The sequence below is a fragment of the Myodes glareolus genome, chromosome 8 (assembly GCF_982192425.1).
Source record: "Myodes glareolus chromosome 8, mMyoGla1.1, whole genome shotgun sequence".
Taxonomy (NCBI): Eukaryota; Metazoa; Chordata; class Mammalia; order Rodentia; family Cricetidae; genus Myodes; species Myodes glareolus.
This window is the reverse complement of record NC_142033.1, coordinates 53445812-53459293: the sequence shown is the minus strand read 5'-3', so window position 1 is coordinate 53459293 and position 13482 is coordinate 53445812. Positions and strand designations below refer to the sequence as shown.

Here is a 13482-nt window from a genome sequence, read left to right as displayed (position 1 = left end):
AATGGGACTGGGATGAGTGTGCTGTGGAACAGAATATTTGCGTAACTAAGTAAAGATGTGTTACATTTGTTTGTGTTGCAGAACAATTGTTTAACTATGTAAAGATGGGTTGCTTTTGTTTGTGCTGCATTTATTTAACTCCATAAAGATGTGTTGCTGTTTCACCGTGTCTGCTTAAGCACCTGATTGGTCTGATTAAAAAGCTACATGGCCTGAAAAACAACAGCAACAAAAAGCTGAATGGCCAAGAGGGGCCGGCCAGCCAGACATGGAGGAAGCAGGAAAGTTGAACACACAGAATCAAAGAAAGATAAAAAGTCCTGAGGCAAAACATAAACTACGAGAAACAAGTTAAAGTAAGTTATGAGAGATAGTGGGACAAGTTTAAGCTAAGGCTGGGCATTCATAATTAATAACACGTCTCCGTGTCAGGATTTGGGGGCTGGTGGTCCAAGAAATCCTGATACATGAGTGGGAACACTTCATACAGCAGCTTGGTTTGAAATGAGGGTTTGGAGAATATATAGGGAAAAAGAAAACATTTTAGTTCAATTTTGTTTTTGTTTTCTGAGCTCAAATGATAAACAGCCAAAATCCCAAGCCCTTTCCTTTGAAAACTGTAACAGACTGGGGCTTCCTGAAGTTGGTGACTGTGAGACCCCATACACGGTAAGGACGCCTATATCCTATGCAGGACCACACTAAAGAAATGAAGAATGTCCAGGATTATGAGAAATGTGTGGGACACTTGTTGGGAGGGAAAAAGACCGCCCCTTCCCTCCTGCCCTGACTTTCCGGAAAGTTTTTACCTGAGACACACTGGAAATGAAGCACCATCCAGGCGATCCCTATGGACAGCAGGAAGGTCCCCAGGAAGTAGATCTGCAGGCATTTGGAGCACACGTCAGATGACTGAGGAAGGGTAGTGCCTAGGGCAGGGCTCAGGGAGGATACTCACCAGGGCAGAGTGCAGGATGGCACCCCAGAGAAGCCGCAAGTGAAGGTAAAGCCAGGCCAGAGAGCAGGGGCTAAGGGACTCCTCATTACTGAGGCTCCAGCACCTGTGAACCAAGACCAGGGTACCTGTGACATCGCTGGCTTTGGTGGCACCAGCCATGGTTGGTCCCTCATACCCACATGAATTTGCTTTTGCATACAGGATCTCCCTTAAGATGGCGGCGGAGAATGAAGCTAATTAATTCGAAGTGCTTTGGGCCTGACCTGGTATTTGGAGATTCTAGCAGAAACCTCTGGAAAGGAAGGCCTAAGGAAGGGCCTGAGCACAGGATCTACCCGAACAGTATTTCCGAGTGTCTATCCAAAGTCCAGGTGTAGGATGGCCTCCTTATCTTCTAGAGAAGCTAGCTAATCAGTCGTGTGATTCTCTCGTCCCCAATCTGATGGAAAAATCTTGGTCAGCACGTAAACTTCAGATCTAGAACATTCCAGGACAGACCGGAAGCTCAAGAGAAAAGGAACAACTGAACAACTTCAGCTGAGCTGAAGGCTGACAGGAGCAATTCTGGTGACATTTTCTAACAGCTGACCTCACAAAATCAGGGTGATGCTAGCTTGAATCAAGGCAAGAGTGTAACCCACGCGGGTCCCCCCTTCTCCGAGGAATCGGAGCAGCTCGGAGCTCACCTTTCATACAGCTCCCGGAGGATGGAGGAGTTACTGGGATGGAGAGAGGGGTCAATTTCCAGGAACTCCAGAATGTGGTGTGGGACGACAGCACCTTCCTCTATCAGTAGAGCTAGGTTGAAAAATCCCTAAAAAGCGAGCAAAGCCTGAGTCAGCGACTCCTGGATAAAACCCAGACACAACTGCAAACTTTTACAACCTCTGCTTTTTTCCCTTCCCCCTCACAGTCCCAAGAGCCAGATGGTTTGGTCGTGTTCATTGATGAGTCGTTTCCCTAAATATATGCATCTGAGAAGTGTATTTGCAGGAGAGTGGGAGGTTTTCAAAGAATGTTACGGTCTATCTGCTCAAATGCCGGGCAAGCCTTCCCGACTCTGGTTCCTACCCAGGACCTGGGAAACAAGTACTGGCATCAACAAAGGCAGAATGTTAGTTAGGTCACCAGGCCCTGGATCGCCACCCGTCTACTGGACACCTAGTCAAATAAACAAGAGCATATGAACACATATCTGAGATATTCTAAGTGAGTGTGGAAAACGTCACATGATTCTTGTTGGTGTAAATCTCAGCTCTGGGTTATTTTTCTACCTCTTTCTTCTGCACTTTGCTTCAGCCCCTCAGAGTGGGAGCTTTTCCTTTGGACTCTGTAGCGCCAATAAAGAATGTCATTCGAGAGTCGGATGGTTGAGATGTGTCTAAAATGCGGGTACTCTTAAACTACCAGAAAGAAACAAGCCCTCCAGCGTGAGGCTATGTGGCCAGACCAGCATGTCCTCCAATGGACTACTAGAGATCCACAGAGAAAAGTGTTACTGCCCTTCAAAAGATGATTGGTCGTGTTTTCACGGTTTCCCTTTGGCCTTGTATTTCAATGACCACTGATAGTAATTTGCAGGCCATCAACATCCACCATGTTGTATATACCAGGACTCCCCGCCAGCCCACGCAGCAGTCACTGTCGGCACAACAGCAGCGAACTTGCGAGTGCTGGCTGTATGTGTGGGGGAGCAGCATTCTGCTTTACAAACACTCACTCAGTCTCATGACAATGAGTCATTACTGGTACTATCACCCTTTTATCGTACAGATTGAGAATCTGAGGCGTAGAGAAGTTAAGGGATGTGCTCGAGGTCACCCAGCTAGAAAATGGCAGAGCTGGGATCAGACGCAAGAAGACAGGGTCCAGAGACTCCACTCACTGCCAGTCCACAGAAAGAGTAAGAAGTGTCTTTAAGACGCACACACACACATCCAACAGAATGCACAGCGTTCCCCTCTCTTTGAAAAGAAGGGGCTCTTAAAACTTGAAGTGTTAGAAGAAAAGAGAGAACGTGGCTATAAAATTGCAAGGATTCTGATCAATGGGAAAATAAGATCAAAGTAAGTGGCAGCTAGGCCGGGAGAACAAGCGTTTGTGTGTTTGAACGCAGCTCAGGGGTTCATTATCAAGTAGGGAAATATATAAAGAACTAATTATGACTTGAGTTTTAAAATGTATCAAAGGACCAATAGATAACCAGGCAAAGAACGAGAACAGAGAATTCACATAAAGAAGTTGGGGCGATTAGTTCATCAACAACAAGCGTGGATGAAATCGCCTACCTTACCAGCAATTATGGAAAAGCAATTTGAAATGAGAATCAAGTGTCAGCCTGCAGTCACCCAGTTAACAGAATTAAACCGTCCATGCCGACAAGGTTTCTGCCACCCTCCTCGGCTTAGCTACTTACTGCTCACTGAGATCATGACTGGAAAACATAAATATAAACCAGCAGTATATTACTGTGTAGTCATAAAACCACTGGGATTGTGACGGCCTTTCTCAGCATATAACTGAGGTATTCAAGTGAGGGGGGCGGGGAAGGTAGAGATCCCAAAGTGGTCACTACAGCCAAAGAGGGGGCGCTCCCCAGCTCCTCCTTGGGAGACTGTCAATTCCAAGGAAGAAAGAATAGTGACCACTGAACTTTGTAGCACAGTAGGACTGGATAAATACATGTAGAATCAATAAATAGGTCGTCAAACAAAAGAAGAACCATTCACCCATGGGTACGAATGAAAGAGACTGTGTAATAAAATGTACACAGTCTATCAGTTGAGTGATAAGATTACTCCCAGGTTGTAGACACATTACAGTTGTGAACCTGTTGCCCCTTCCCTGGAGGTCAGTGAGTTTTGGAGCCTAGCTTTGCTCTCTCAAAGTTGTTAACAACAGGTGTGGCTACAAACGAGAGATTCTGACCCAGGGTGTGGTTAATTAGTATTTTGGGTCTAGAGGTGGATCCACTCCACCTGGACCATAGGTCAGAAAATTCAAGTCTGTTCCTTATATCACGCTAACGAAGCCTGTTGCATCCCTCCTTTCCTTGTGGGGGGAAGTATGTGAACATAGGCATGTGGAAAATGAATGCAGATGGATTCAGTATTCACTGAATGTCCCTCCTGACGCTGTTCTGTGTTTCTATCTCTTATTTCTCTTATATCTTTGTTCCTTTTGCCTAATAATTCTAATCCTCATGCTCCTACCCTGGAACACAGTTTTGTTGAAGCTGGTCTTCGATAGGAGGCAATGTGACAGATACAGCTGATGGGCAGGGGCTGGAAGGGACGTGAAGATACCAGGAAGATGTCCAAGCTAGAGAAACGGCTCAGGGGGTGAAGGTGCTTGCCACCACCCCTGATGACCTGGGTTCAATCCCCAGGATCCACAGTGGGGAAGGAGAGGACCACCTCCCTAAAAGTTGTCCTTTAGTGTCTGCATGAATGCTGTGGCATGCTCACCCTTCCTTCCAACGCACAAGAATGAATAAATAAATATAAAAAAATAAAAAAAGGAAGAAACAAAAGACCTTGCCAGGGAACTACAGACACAGTTATTGATTTTAGTTTTTTGCCGTTTAAGATTAAATTTTACTGTAACATTGTTTTTCTAAAAAAAAAAATAACAAAATTGAAAATCAAATTATTAGGCCTAATTTTAAAAGACAGCTAATAACTGGGGAAGATTGTTTCTTTAGCAGAACTAGGTGATATAATAATAAGACAGATCGTGTTCATCAAGCATACTTGGCATAGAATCAGTGCTTTATGACAAACATCACGTTCAATACTCACATCCCACAGGGGTGAGGCTATAATGGCCTCAGCTGACAGATGTGGAAACGGAGACCTCGGGGATTAGAGACAAGTCATGGACAAGCAACCGAGTGAGAAAGATGTGGGATTTTTAACCCGGAAACACAACTGTACTGATGTAATGCCTCTGAACTCAAAGAAGGCCAAGGTAGGAAGGGGCTTCCGACTTTGCTCTGTGACCACACACCACCCAGCCACCGGCACAAGCAGGAAGCAGCCCTTCCCATTCTCCACTGAGAATCGTCACCTAATTCTAATTAGGAAGCTGGAAAGGGATGAAGAAAAGAATTACTGTAGAGACACAGGCTAGTGATTGTTGCAGGCAAGATCTCCTAAAATCCCAGGGCAAACTTTGGAAGACCAGCAAGACGCTTGGATAGCTTGGCCACACTTCCCTCAAGATATTCACGAATTAGAAATGCAAACATAGTAACTTTACAGAAATCACCTGTTGTGGGCTCAGTGTGAAATGTCCCCCCACAGGGTCATGTGCTTGAATCCCTGATCCCAGCAGGCAGCACCGTTTGGGAAGGATGTCGAATCTTTAAGAGTTGGTGCCTCACTGGAGTAAGTGGTCCACTGGGAGTTGGTCTTCATTCTCTACAGCCCAGCCTCACTTCCTGTTCACTCTTTGCTTTCTGTGTGAGACAAACCAGACTCCAGTTCCCCCCAACAAGCCTTCCTCCTTGTTGCCACAGAACTGAAAGCCAAAACAAGCCCTTTCTCCCTTAAGTTGCTTTCGAAAGCCAAAACAAGCCCTTTCTCCCTTAAGTTGCTTTCGAAAGCCAAAACAAGCCCTTTCTCCCTTAAGTTGCTTTCGGTCAGGATATTTGATCACACCAAGTAACTAAAAGAAGCTTGTCACTGTGGAGCCTTTCTGACTACATGCATTCCTGGTACGATGCCTGTGGGCATATCATCTACTGGGTGCTGTAAGTACTGCGCTTCTGTAGATATTCGTGCCCCATATATATAGCCTCAAGGTATTTGTAAGGAAACAAGAGACAGCCTCAAAAGACAGACTCCAAATGAGGGCTGTTCTATAAACTGTCTAACCAGGATTCTTCAGAAGTTCAAGGTCACGGAGACAAGGAAAGACTGAGGAACCATCACAGATTGGAAGGAAAGGAAACACCTGCATGCGGTGCGGGATCCAGCATGGGACCCTAGAGCAGAAAGGGACACTGTGGAAAAGCTGGTGAAAGGCATCGAGACTGGAGTAGGCAACTCAGCTGCCACACTGCCAATGCCATCATTCAGCAGGGGCACGTGGCTGCTGGAGGGGAACATGGGGAAGATGGGTGGATGGTGCCGCTGACTCTCTGGGTTCTTTCTATAACCTTTTTTTTTTTTTTTAAGTCTGAAATTATCAAAAAATAAGGTTCCAAGGTCTCGGGGGATCAAGGCCCATCGCTCACTCATGTGATGTGCAAACCACTTCCTCTTATGGGTACCCCTTGAGTGTCTACCCCATGAGTTAGTATGGAATGTGGTAGAAACACTGGACATTTCCATCACAATTTTGGTTACTTTGTTTACAACCAGTTGTTTGGCCTTGAGCAATTCATTCCCCTGATACATCTCTGGGTAAACAATGGTATGGACCTTCCAGCCCTGTAGGATTGGTGTAAGGCCGGTGTGAGGAACATAGCCAGTGTTCTGTCATGATGCACCTCACAGAACTGAGGGGAAGGGTATGTGTCAATGAGAAGCAATGACATCAAGTCATGCTGCTGAAGCGACAGAACAGGCTGATCGGCCCTGGGCCTTCAGAGGCAGTTACTGGTGCTTACCTGGGAGTCTCCGTCCAGAGCAGCTTGGGCATACATCTGCACCGATAGCTCCAGATCTTGGGACTGGTTTTGGTGACCATAGTAGTAAAGGTCTCCCATTTTCAGATATGCTGCAGAACACAGACCATGCGGTTACTTGTCAGGTAGTTTTATTTCCAGGGGTGTCTTATCCATTGCCCATAGGCTGGGAGAACATATATGCTTATTTGGGGTGACATTGTGATAGCACATTCTCATGTAAAATTTCATGATCTAGAACTACACAATCAAGCTACCAAATAAATAAATAAATGTGCAAAAAGTCATAATGATGGCTTGGTGTGGTGGTGTGCACACTTTTAATCCCAGCACTTGGAGACAGAGGCCAGGACAGCCAGGATGGCCAGAGGCAAGTGAGTCCCAGGATAGCCAGAACTATATACTGAGATTCTGTCTCAAAACAAAACAGATAACCAAAAAAAATTCATGTTTTGAGAAAATTTATGATTCTGATTTTTCTTTTATTTTATACTATCTTGGGGCCACATGTGGGTACCCAGTTTTAGATCAACATGTTAAACCACTGATATTTCCTATTATAATATGTTTACACATGCTTATAAAACACTATCCTAACTTTAACTGTCAACCTCTAATTGTAAAATTGATATAATATGAGTCATCTGAGAGGAAACTCTCAGCTGGGGAACTGCCTAGGCCAGATTGGCCTGTGGGCACGACTGTGAGGAACTATCCTGAAACCAGAGTTACAGATGGTTGTGAGCTGCTATGTGGGTGGGAATTGAACCCAGGTCCTCTGGAAGAGTGGCCAGTGCTCTTAACCGCTGAGCCATCTCTCCAGCCCCGTGAGGAACTGTCTTGATTGACACTTGATGTAGGAGTCCTAGCCCACTGTGAGTGACTCCATCCCTAGGCAGGTGGTCCTATAAATGAGAGGGCCGGAGAACAAACCAGCAAGCAGCATTTCTCCCTGGTTTCTGTCTCCAGGTTCCTGTCTGGAGCTTCTGCCCTAACTCCCCTCATCGATGGAATGTGACCAGGAAGCGTATGCCAAATGAACCCTTCTCCCCCCAAGTCACTTTTTTCTGGAGTGTTTCTATCACAGCAACAGAAAGGAAACTGGAACAAACATCTTCACGTTTTCCTTGGTGAAAACGTTATGCCCTGAGCACTTCCATCTATTGACATATTGGGTTTCCATGTTGGCGCCCTGAAGAGATCCGTTTGGGAGAATCTCCACCAGCAGGCTCACAACCCATCAGTTGAGGCCGCCTCTGACTCTGTGTCACAGCTGCAGCGCTCTGGCCTGGCCTTCGTGTGTCCTGCATCTTTTGGACTTGCTTTCAGCCATGTAGTTCACTTTCTTAGGGGTATACCTAGAACTCAGTGCCAACAGAGGAAAGCAGACTCTGTCTCTGGTAGCTGCACAGAGGACATCCACCATTCAGAAGCGGGTGCTGGTGTTGGACGGGCATAAAGGGTAAATGGGAAATCGGAGGCGATTTCGTAATCAGGATTTAGGAAGCAAATGCCATCCTTAGCGTGCAAGATGGGTGGTATCAGAGGTTAGACACGACACTTCCAGGCTTCCTGGTCCCATGAGAGCTGAGACCAAAGAGAACAGAGTTGGCTGATGGGAGCTAGACCGCTCAAGGGCCACTGCCAGAAGCTGGGTGCAAAGAGAAAGAGAGAGGTACTCCTGGGCTTCTCCCCTCCCCTCATGATGCAATCTCCTAACAGTATCCAGGGGGGCAGGAGTTCACCTGAATGCCCTGGGCACAGGAGAATGGGGACTGTTCCCTGGAGGTTGACCTCTACCCAGAGTACAGAGTGAAGGGTCCAGGAGCCCACCCATGGGCACAAAGACAGAGGACCTGCCCAGGGAACCACATCATAACAGTGCTCTCTTTAGAGATGTCTTGGTTTGGAAGAAGCTGTTGGTTTGCAGGAAGTACACCGCAGGAGTACTGACAGCAGTTTAGCCGTGACCTTAATAGCAGACGTTTTTCACTTTCTTCCCTAATTGTTTAGAAAGACCACACTCCATACCAACATGGTCCCTGTTACTATAGATTAAAACCTCCCCAACACTCCAGTTTAGCACCCATTTTTCTATACATACCAAATGAAGGGGCATCGATTTGGAAAACAGAGAAATTATAGTACCGCCAAACACAATTAATGCCCAAGTATCTCCCAGCCAGGTCCTAGAAGAAAAAGGGGAGAGAAAGTTAATTCACTAATATTTTGGCCCAGTGGCTAATTTTGCCCCTGTAAAACTCAATTCATTATCTTTAACCTCAGAGCTTCTGCCGAGAGAAGAATAGAATACATTACTTACCGGCCGCTCCTCACAGATGTGTGCTAAATTTGTCTGTGACACTTCAATTCCAGTTTCTGCTGCTAAAACATAATACAGCAAAGCTTCATGCCTAAAAATAGATGATTAATAATGAATTTCATATAGTGGCTCTTACTAATACTCAGAGAGCCTTATATTCAAACAGAAGAGGGCACAAAATAAACAGTTTTTAAAAACCACAAAATCATGAGTTTCCCCCACCCTTAAATAAATACTGTTGTTAAAAATACTGCCTGCACTGATTTATTTTCTCTTAAAAGCGGAAAGGACAGATAAGACCGGGCGCTCCTCGATGCAACAGCTACCTCTACTGGTTGAACGGCATGTGGCCATGCTGGCTGGAACTGTCTGCAGGTCCTAGGTTCTGGAAGCCTTACCTTCATTGTTTATGATGAGCGGTATTAAGAAAAATCCCTGAGCATTACAGCTCTCTGTTTCATGAAAGGCTTTCTAGGGTCTTAGGGTTCTGAAGAAGCTTAATTAAGTGGGGCTTTTGTTGTGCATTAGAAGCAGGGCAAAAGCAACGTGGTTTAGAAGGGCTTGATGCAGAGGTCAAAATAGACAAGAAAATAACCGTTGAATGCAGCGAGTAATTGCCTAGGATTTCTGCATGGAGCTGTGACAAGGGCCCGGAGCTGTGGATAGGGCCCTGCATCCATTAATAGAGGGAGGGCCATGAGCACAATGGCTCTGGAGGATGAGGTAGTCATGCCAACGCAAGAAGCATCAATAATATGTGTACGACATGGTCCCGCACATCTCACCTGCGGGGTTTATTCAAAAGGGAAAAATCAGAGCTATGTACAGAGACTCCATTGTCAAGGAGTTCGTGGGAGGGCTGCTCACAGGAACAATAAGAAAGAAAACAGCAAACATAAGGCTGACGACTATCTAGCGCTGCAAAGACTCCGTGCTGTGTAGCTCCTTTCAGAGGTGGTCGTTCAGAACAATGTCACAAGATGGTGTGGTGGTGTAGGCCCGTAAACCCTGCCCCTTCCAGGCAGGAGCAAGGGGGTTCAGAGCTCAAGGGCATTCTTAGCTAACTAGTATATTGGAGGCGAATCTGGGCTATATGAGACCCTGTCTCAAAAGCAGACGAAACCGAGGTCTCGGTTGAAATCAATTGCTAGAGTGCTTGCCTACCGTACACAAAGCTCTGGGTTGCACAAGAAAAGTAAAGCAGAGCACAGGAAGGCACACACAGATGACGAACCTCTGAGGCTCTTCGGCCCAATGCTAACTTCTCCCTCTTCTCACCTTAACTCATTTGGTCAGAGTGCATGTAATATTTATTTCCTTCCTTTTAATTGCCTGCTTCCTTAATTATGTATATGGCCCAGTTTATGATTAAAAATGAATCATAAGTAGTTGTTTCCAAGGTTTATTTTTTTCACTTGGAGCAGATGATATTGGTGATGTTTTTTTTCAGTTTAGCACTGCTTAGAAAGGGACCGGGGGTGGGGGGTGGGGCATGGGTGAGACAAAACCAGGTAAACAGTCTGAAGTCATTGCTTCTAAACAGCTGTGAGCTAGCAGTTTTGGGCAGACCATGAAACAGAGAGGCGTTTGGAGAGGAAACTGGGGCAGTCAGACCTTCAGTGGAAACATAGGCCTTGATCCACGTGGCTGAAAAGAGAGCCAATTCCCAGCCTATGAGAGACCCCCAAACAGTAGACCCTTTAGCTGATGCCTGCTAAAAAGAGTCAACCAGCTGAGCAGTGTTCCCTGCAAATAAAAACCACAAGCCCCAAAACCATACTGTAAATGTCACACAGTCTGCAACAACTATGTTTGGGTACCAGACTCTTCAGAGCAGAGCAGACCCCAGAAAGCCTGTCAGTGGGAATGAGCAAAAAGCTACACCCTTCTGCAGCAAGGTTCTGCTCTTACATATTCTCCCTCTCCCTCCCTCCACTTCCTTTTGAGATAGGGCTTCATGTATCTGTGCTCCAGGCAGGTCCGAACTTGCTATGTAACTGATCATGACTCTGACCGACTGTTTTCACTTCCTGAGTACTAACATTGCAGGAGCATACCACCATGTCAATCCCTGACTGGTGCCAGGGATCGAACCCAGGGTTTTATGTGAGCTAGGTAAGTACTCTACTAGCTGACTTACATCCTTAGACCTAAGGTCTCAGAAGCTCAAGTTGTTTCAGAGATAGCCAGGGTATATTCACGCCTTGGTTTCCACCCAAAATGAGCAAGGGCCAGGTGAGGTGGCACAGGCCTTTGGTCCCAGCACTCAGGAGGATCTCTGTGAGTCTGAGGCCAGCCTAGTCTACATGGGGTGCTCCAGCATAGCCAGGATGACACAGAGACCCTGTCTTAGAAACAGAAAAAGCACAAGGGAAGGACATGATATTGATTTACAAACCAAGGTCAAGATCTGGGCCGTGAAGAGACAGAATGGGCTCACATTATTAAAACATAATGCGAGAAGCTTCTCTTGAGCAAGAGAAACATCAGCCAGCTCTGAGGACTGAGAGATGAGTGTGAGATTGATCTCCTTCCTCCTTAAGAACACTTACTAGGACAGAGCTGGTAATGACAGTACCTCCTCTCCCAAGTCACCTTGGTGATGGAGGGGAAGAGAGACTTCTGATGCCCAAATATTACATAAACCCAGAGGAAAGTTAGCAGCATTCTGGAGCATTGCCATCAAGGAAGAACTGAGATCCATCAAAATGAGATGTCTAAACATATCTTTGTCAATATCAGTCTCAACAGAAATCCGCCTCATCTTCCATCTGGCAGAACCAATCACTCAACGCCTGTGTGCCTGATGCCATCACATTTCCTACGGTGGCCATTTCTAGGGATGAGGCACTAAAGACCAACTTTCCCCGCTTATTAAAACCGTCGAGGGGCTGAGGAGATGGCTCAGGAGATAACGGGCTTGCTATGTATGCGTGAGAACCTGAGTTCAGATCCCCTACGCCTACATAAAAAGCCAGGCATGCCAGCGTGTCTTTGCAACCCTAGAGCTGGTGGGGACTGGGCGGGGCTGGATACAGGCAGATTTCAGGAACTTGCTGGACAGCCAGGAGAGCTGGAAAGGTGAGCTCCGGGTTCAACAGCACCCTGTCAACAATAGAGGAAGAAACCCCACGTCCACCTCTCGCTTCCAAGTGTGTGCATGCCCATACATGCACACACACACACACACACACACACACACACACACACACACACTCCTCTGAGACACAGACCTTCCCACATGCAACCTCCCGGCATTCACTTGACTATCTCCACAGAAATCATGTGAAACGTTCATTATAGATATTTCTACTCTTGCATTCTGGAACAAACATCGGCTCATCCCCAGAAGCCCAAAGACAGTTCAAAGTTTTCTTGTTCTTCCACAAATATCCTCAAGATGGAGAAGGGCCAAGAGTATTCCCAGGCACAGACACAACTCTTCCATGACAGTCGCTGTGACAGAAAGGTCGAAAGGGCACACACAAGAAGGGACTCGCGGAGAATGGGCTGGGAAACCTTTTCTCTCTTCTCGTCTCGGGCCTGGCATTAAATGTTCCTAGCACTTTCCTGGTGATGCATCTTCGTAAGGGCTTGTGTGGCCACCTGCTGTGAACGGTGAGTTGGAGCACTTGAGTATGTCTGAGTGGGTTCTCAGACAATTAAACTATTGCTTCTGTGCCTTTTTGTGCTAATGCCTAAAGCAGCTCAGTCAAGAAAGATGAGGGAAAAACAAAAACAAAAAAGTCAAAAACTAACATTTAGGGTCTCCCCGTGGGATTCATTGCTGCATTAAAAAAAGGTGACTCTTTCATCCTCAGCTCCATGCGCCTCCGTGTCCCGCAGCAAGCCAACTGTATGCCGGCTGGCATGGAGGGGTAAGCACTTGGGGTGTGTTGAAGACAAAGGGCAGTCAAACTCACAGCTCGAAGATAAAATACACACAAAGAAAGCAGCCTGAGATGAAACGTGACAGCAGGCCCTTCTTCACTAACTCCTTCTAGGGTCCGAGGGCTGCCTTGGGCGTGACGACATAATCTTCCAAGATATGTCAGTGCAGCCGAAGCCCCTTTCCCCATCACGGGCTTCTCTTAAACAATTCCACATAAATCTTGGAACAACAGAAAAAGCCACAAGCACATCGAACTGACACATGTGATTTGGAAATAACGTCCAGAGGCTGGGACATTGATGGATGCCTTGGTTCTATTACAGCAAAATAGAAGGTACCTCAGAGTTGGAGGCTGGGCGAAGCGCATGTCTCTTCCCTGTTTGCCCCTGGGGAGGGCTGGGAGGCTGGGAGGACAGGATAACTTAGAAGCACTTTGCTCCAGATATATTTTGACAAAATCTTCCCACTGTGATGGATATAGACGATTTTTCTCCTGTCAGACTAAAGCTTCAAATCCAAACTGATTGCGTCAGCTGTACTTAGCATCAGGATTAAGACTGGCAAGGACAACAAGGGGCAGAGATGTGTGGATGACGGGCAGGACAGCAACATGAAGCCATTTCAGGAACAACCAGCAACGCTGTGTAAGGTTGCGCAGGCAACAGGGAGACCCAGGA

General features: G+C 46.4%; 1 protein-coding gene across 1 annotated transcript in view; it reads right to left on the bottom strand.

Moving 5' to 3' along the window:
* The window catches only part of Sel1l3 (SEL1L family member 3), a 112024-nt gene that overhangs the window by 8778 nt on the left and 89764 nt on the right, over positions 1-13482 (bottom strand). Inside the window, exons 18-23 of the mRNA XM_087909038.1 lie at positions 8914-9004; positions 8695-8779; positions 6573-6682; positions 1645-1772; positions 959-1061; positions 810-882 (exon numbers count right to left, since the gene is read on the bottom strand). Of these exons, the coding sequence (XP_087765164.1) occupies positions 810-882; positions 959-1061; positions 1645-1772; positions 6573-6682; positions 8695-8779; positions 8914-9004 (590 nt within the window). The remainder of the gene's footprint in view (positions 1-809; positions 883-958; positions 1062-1644; positions 1773-6572; positions 6683-8694; positions 8780-8913; positions 9005-13482) is intronic.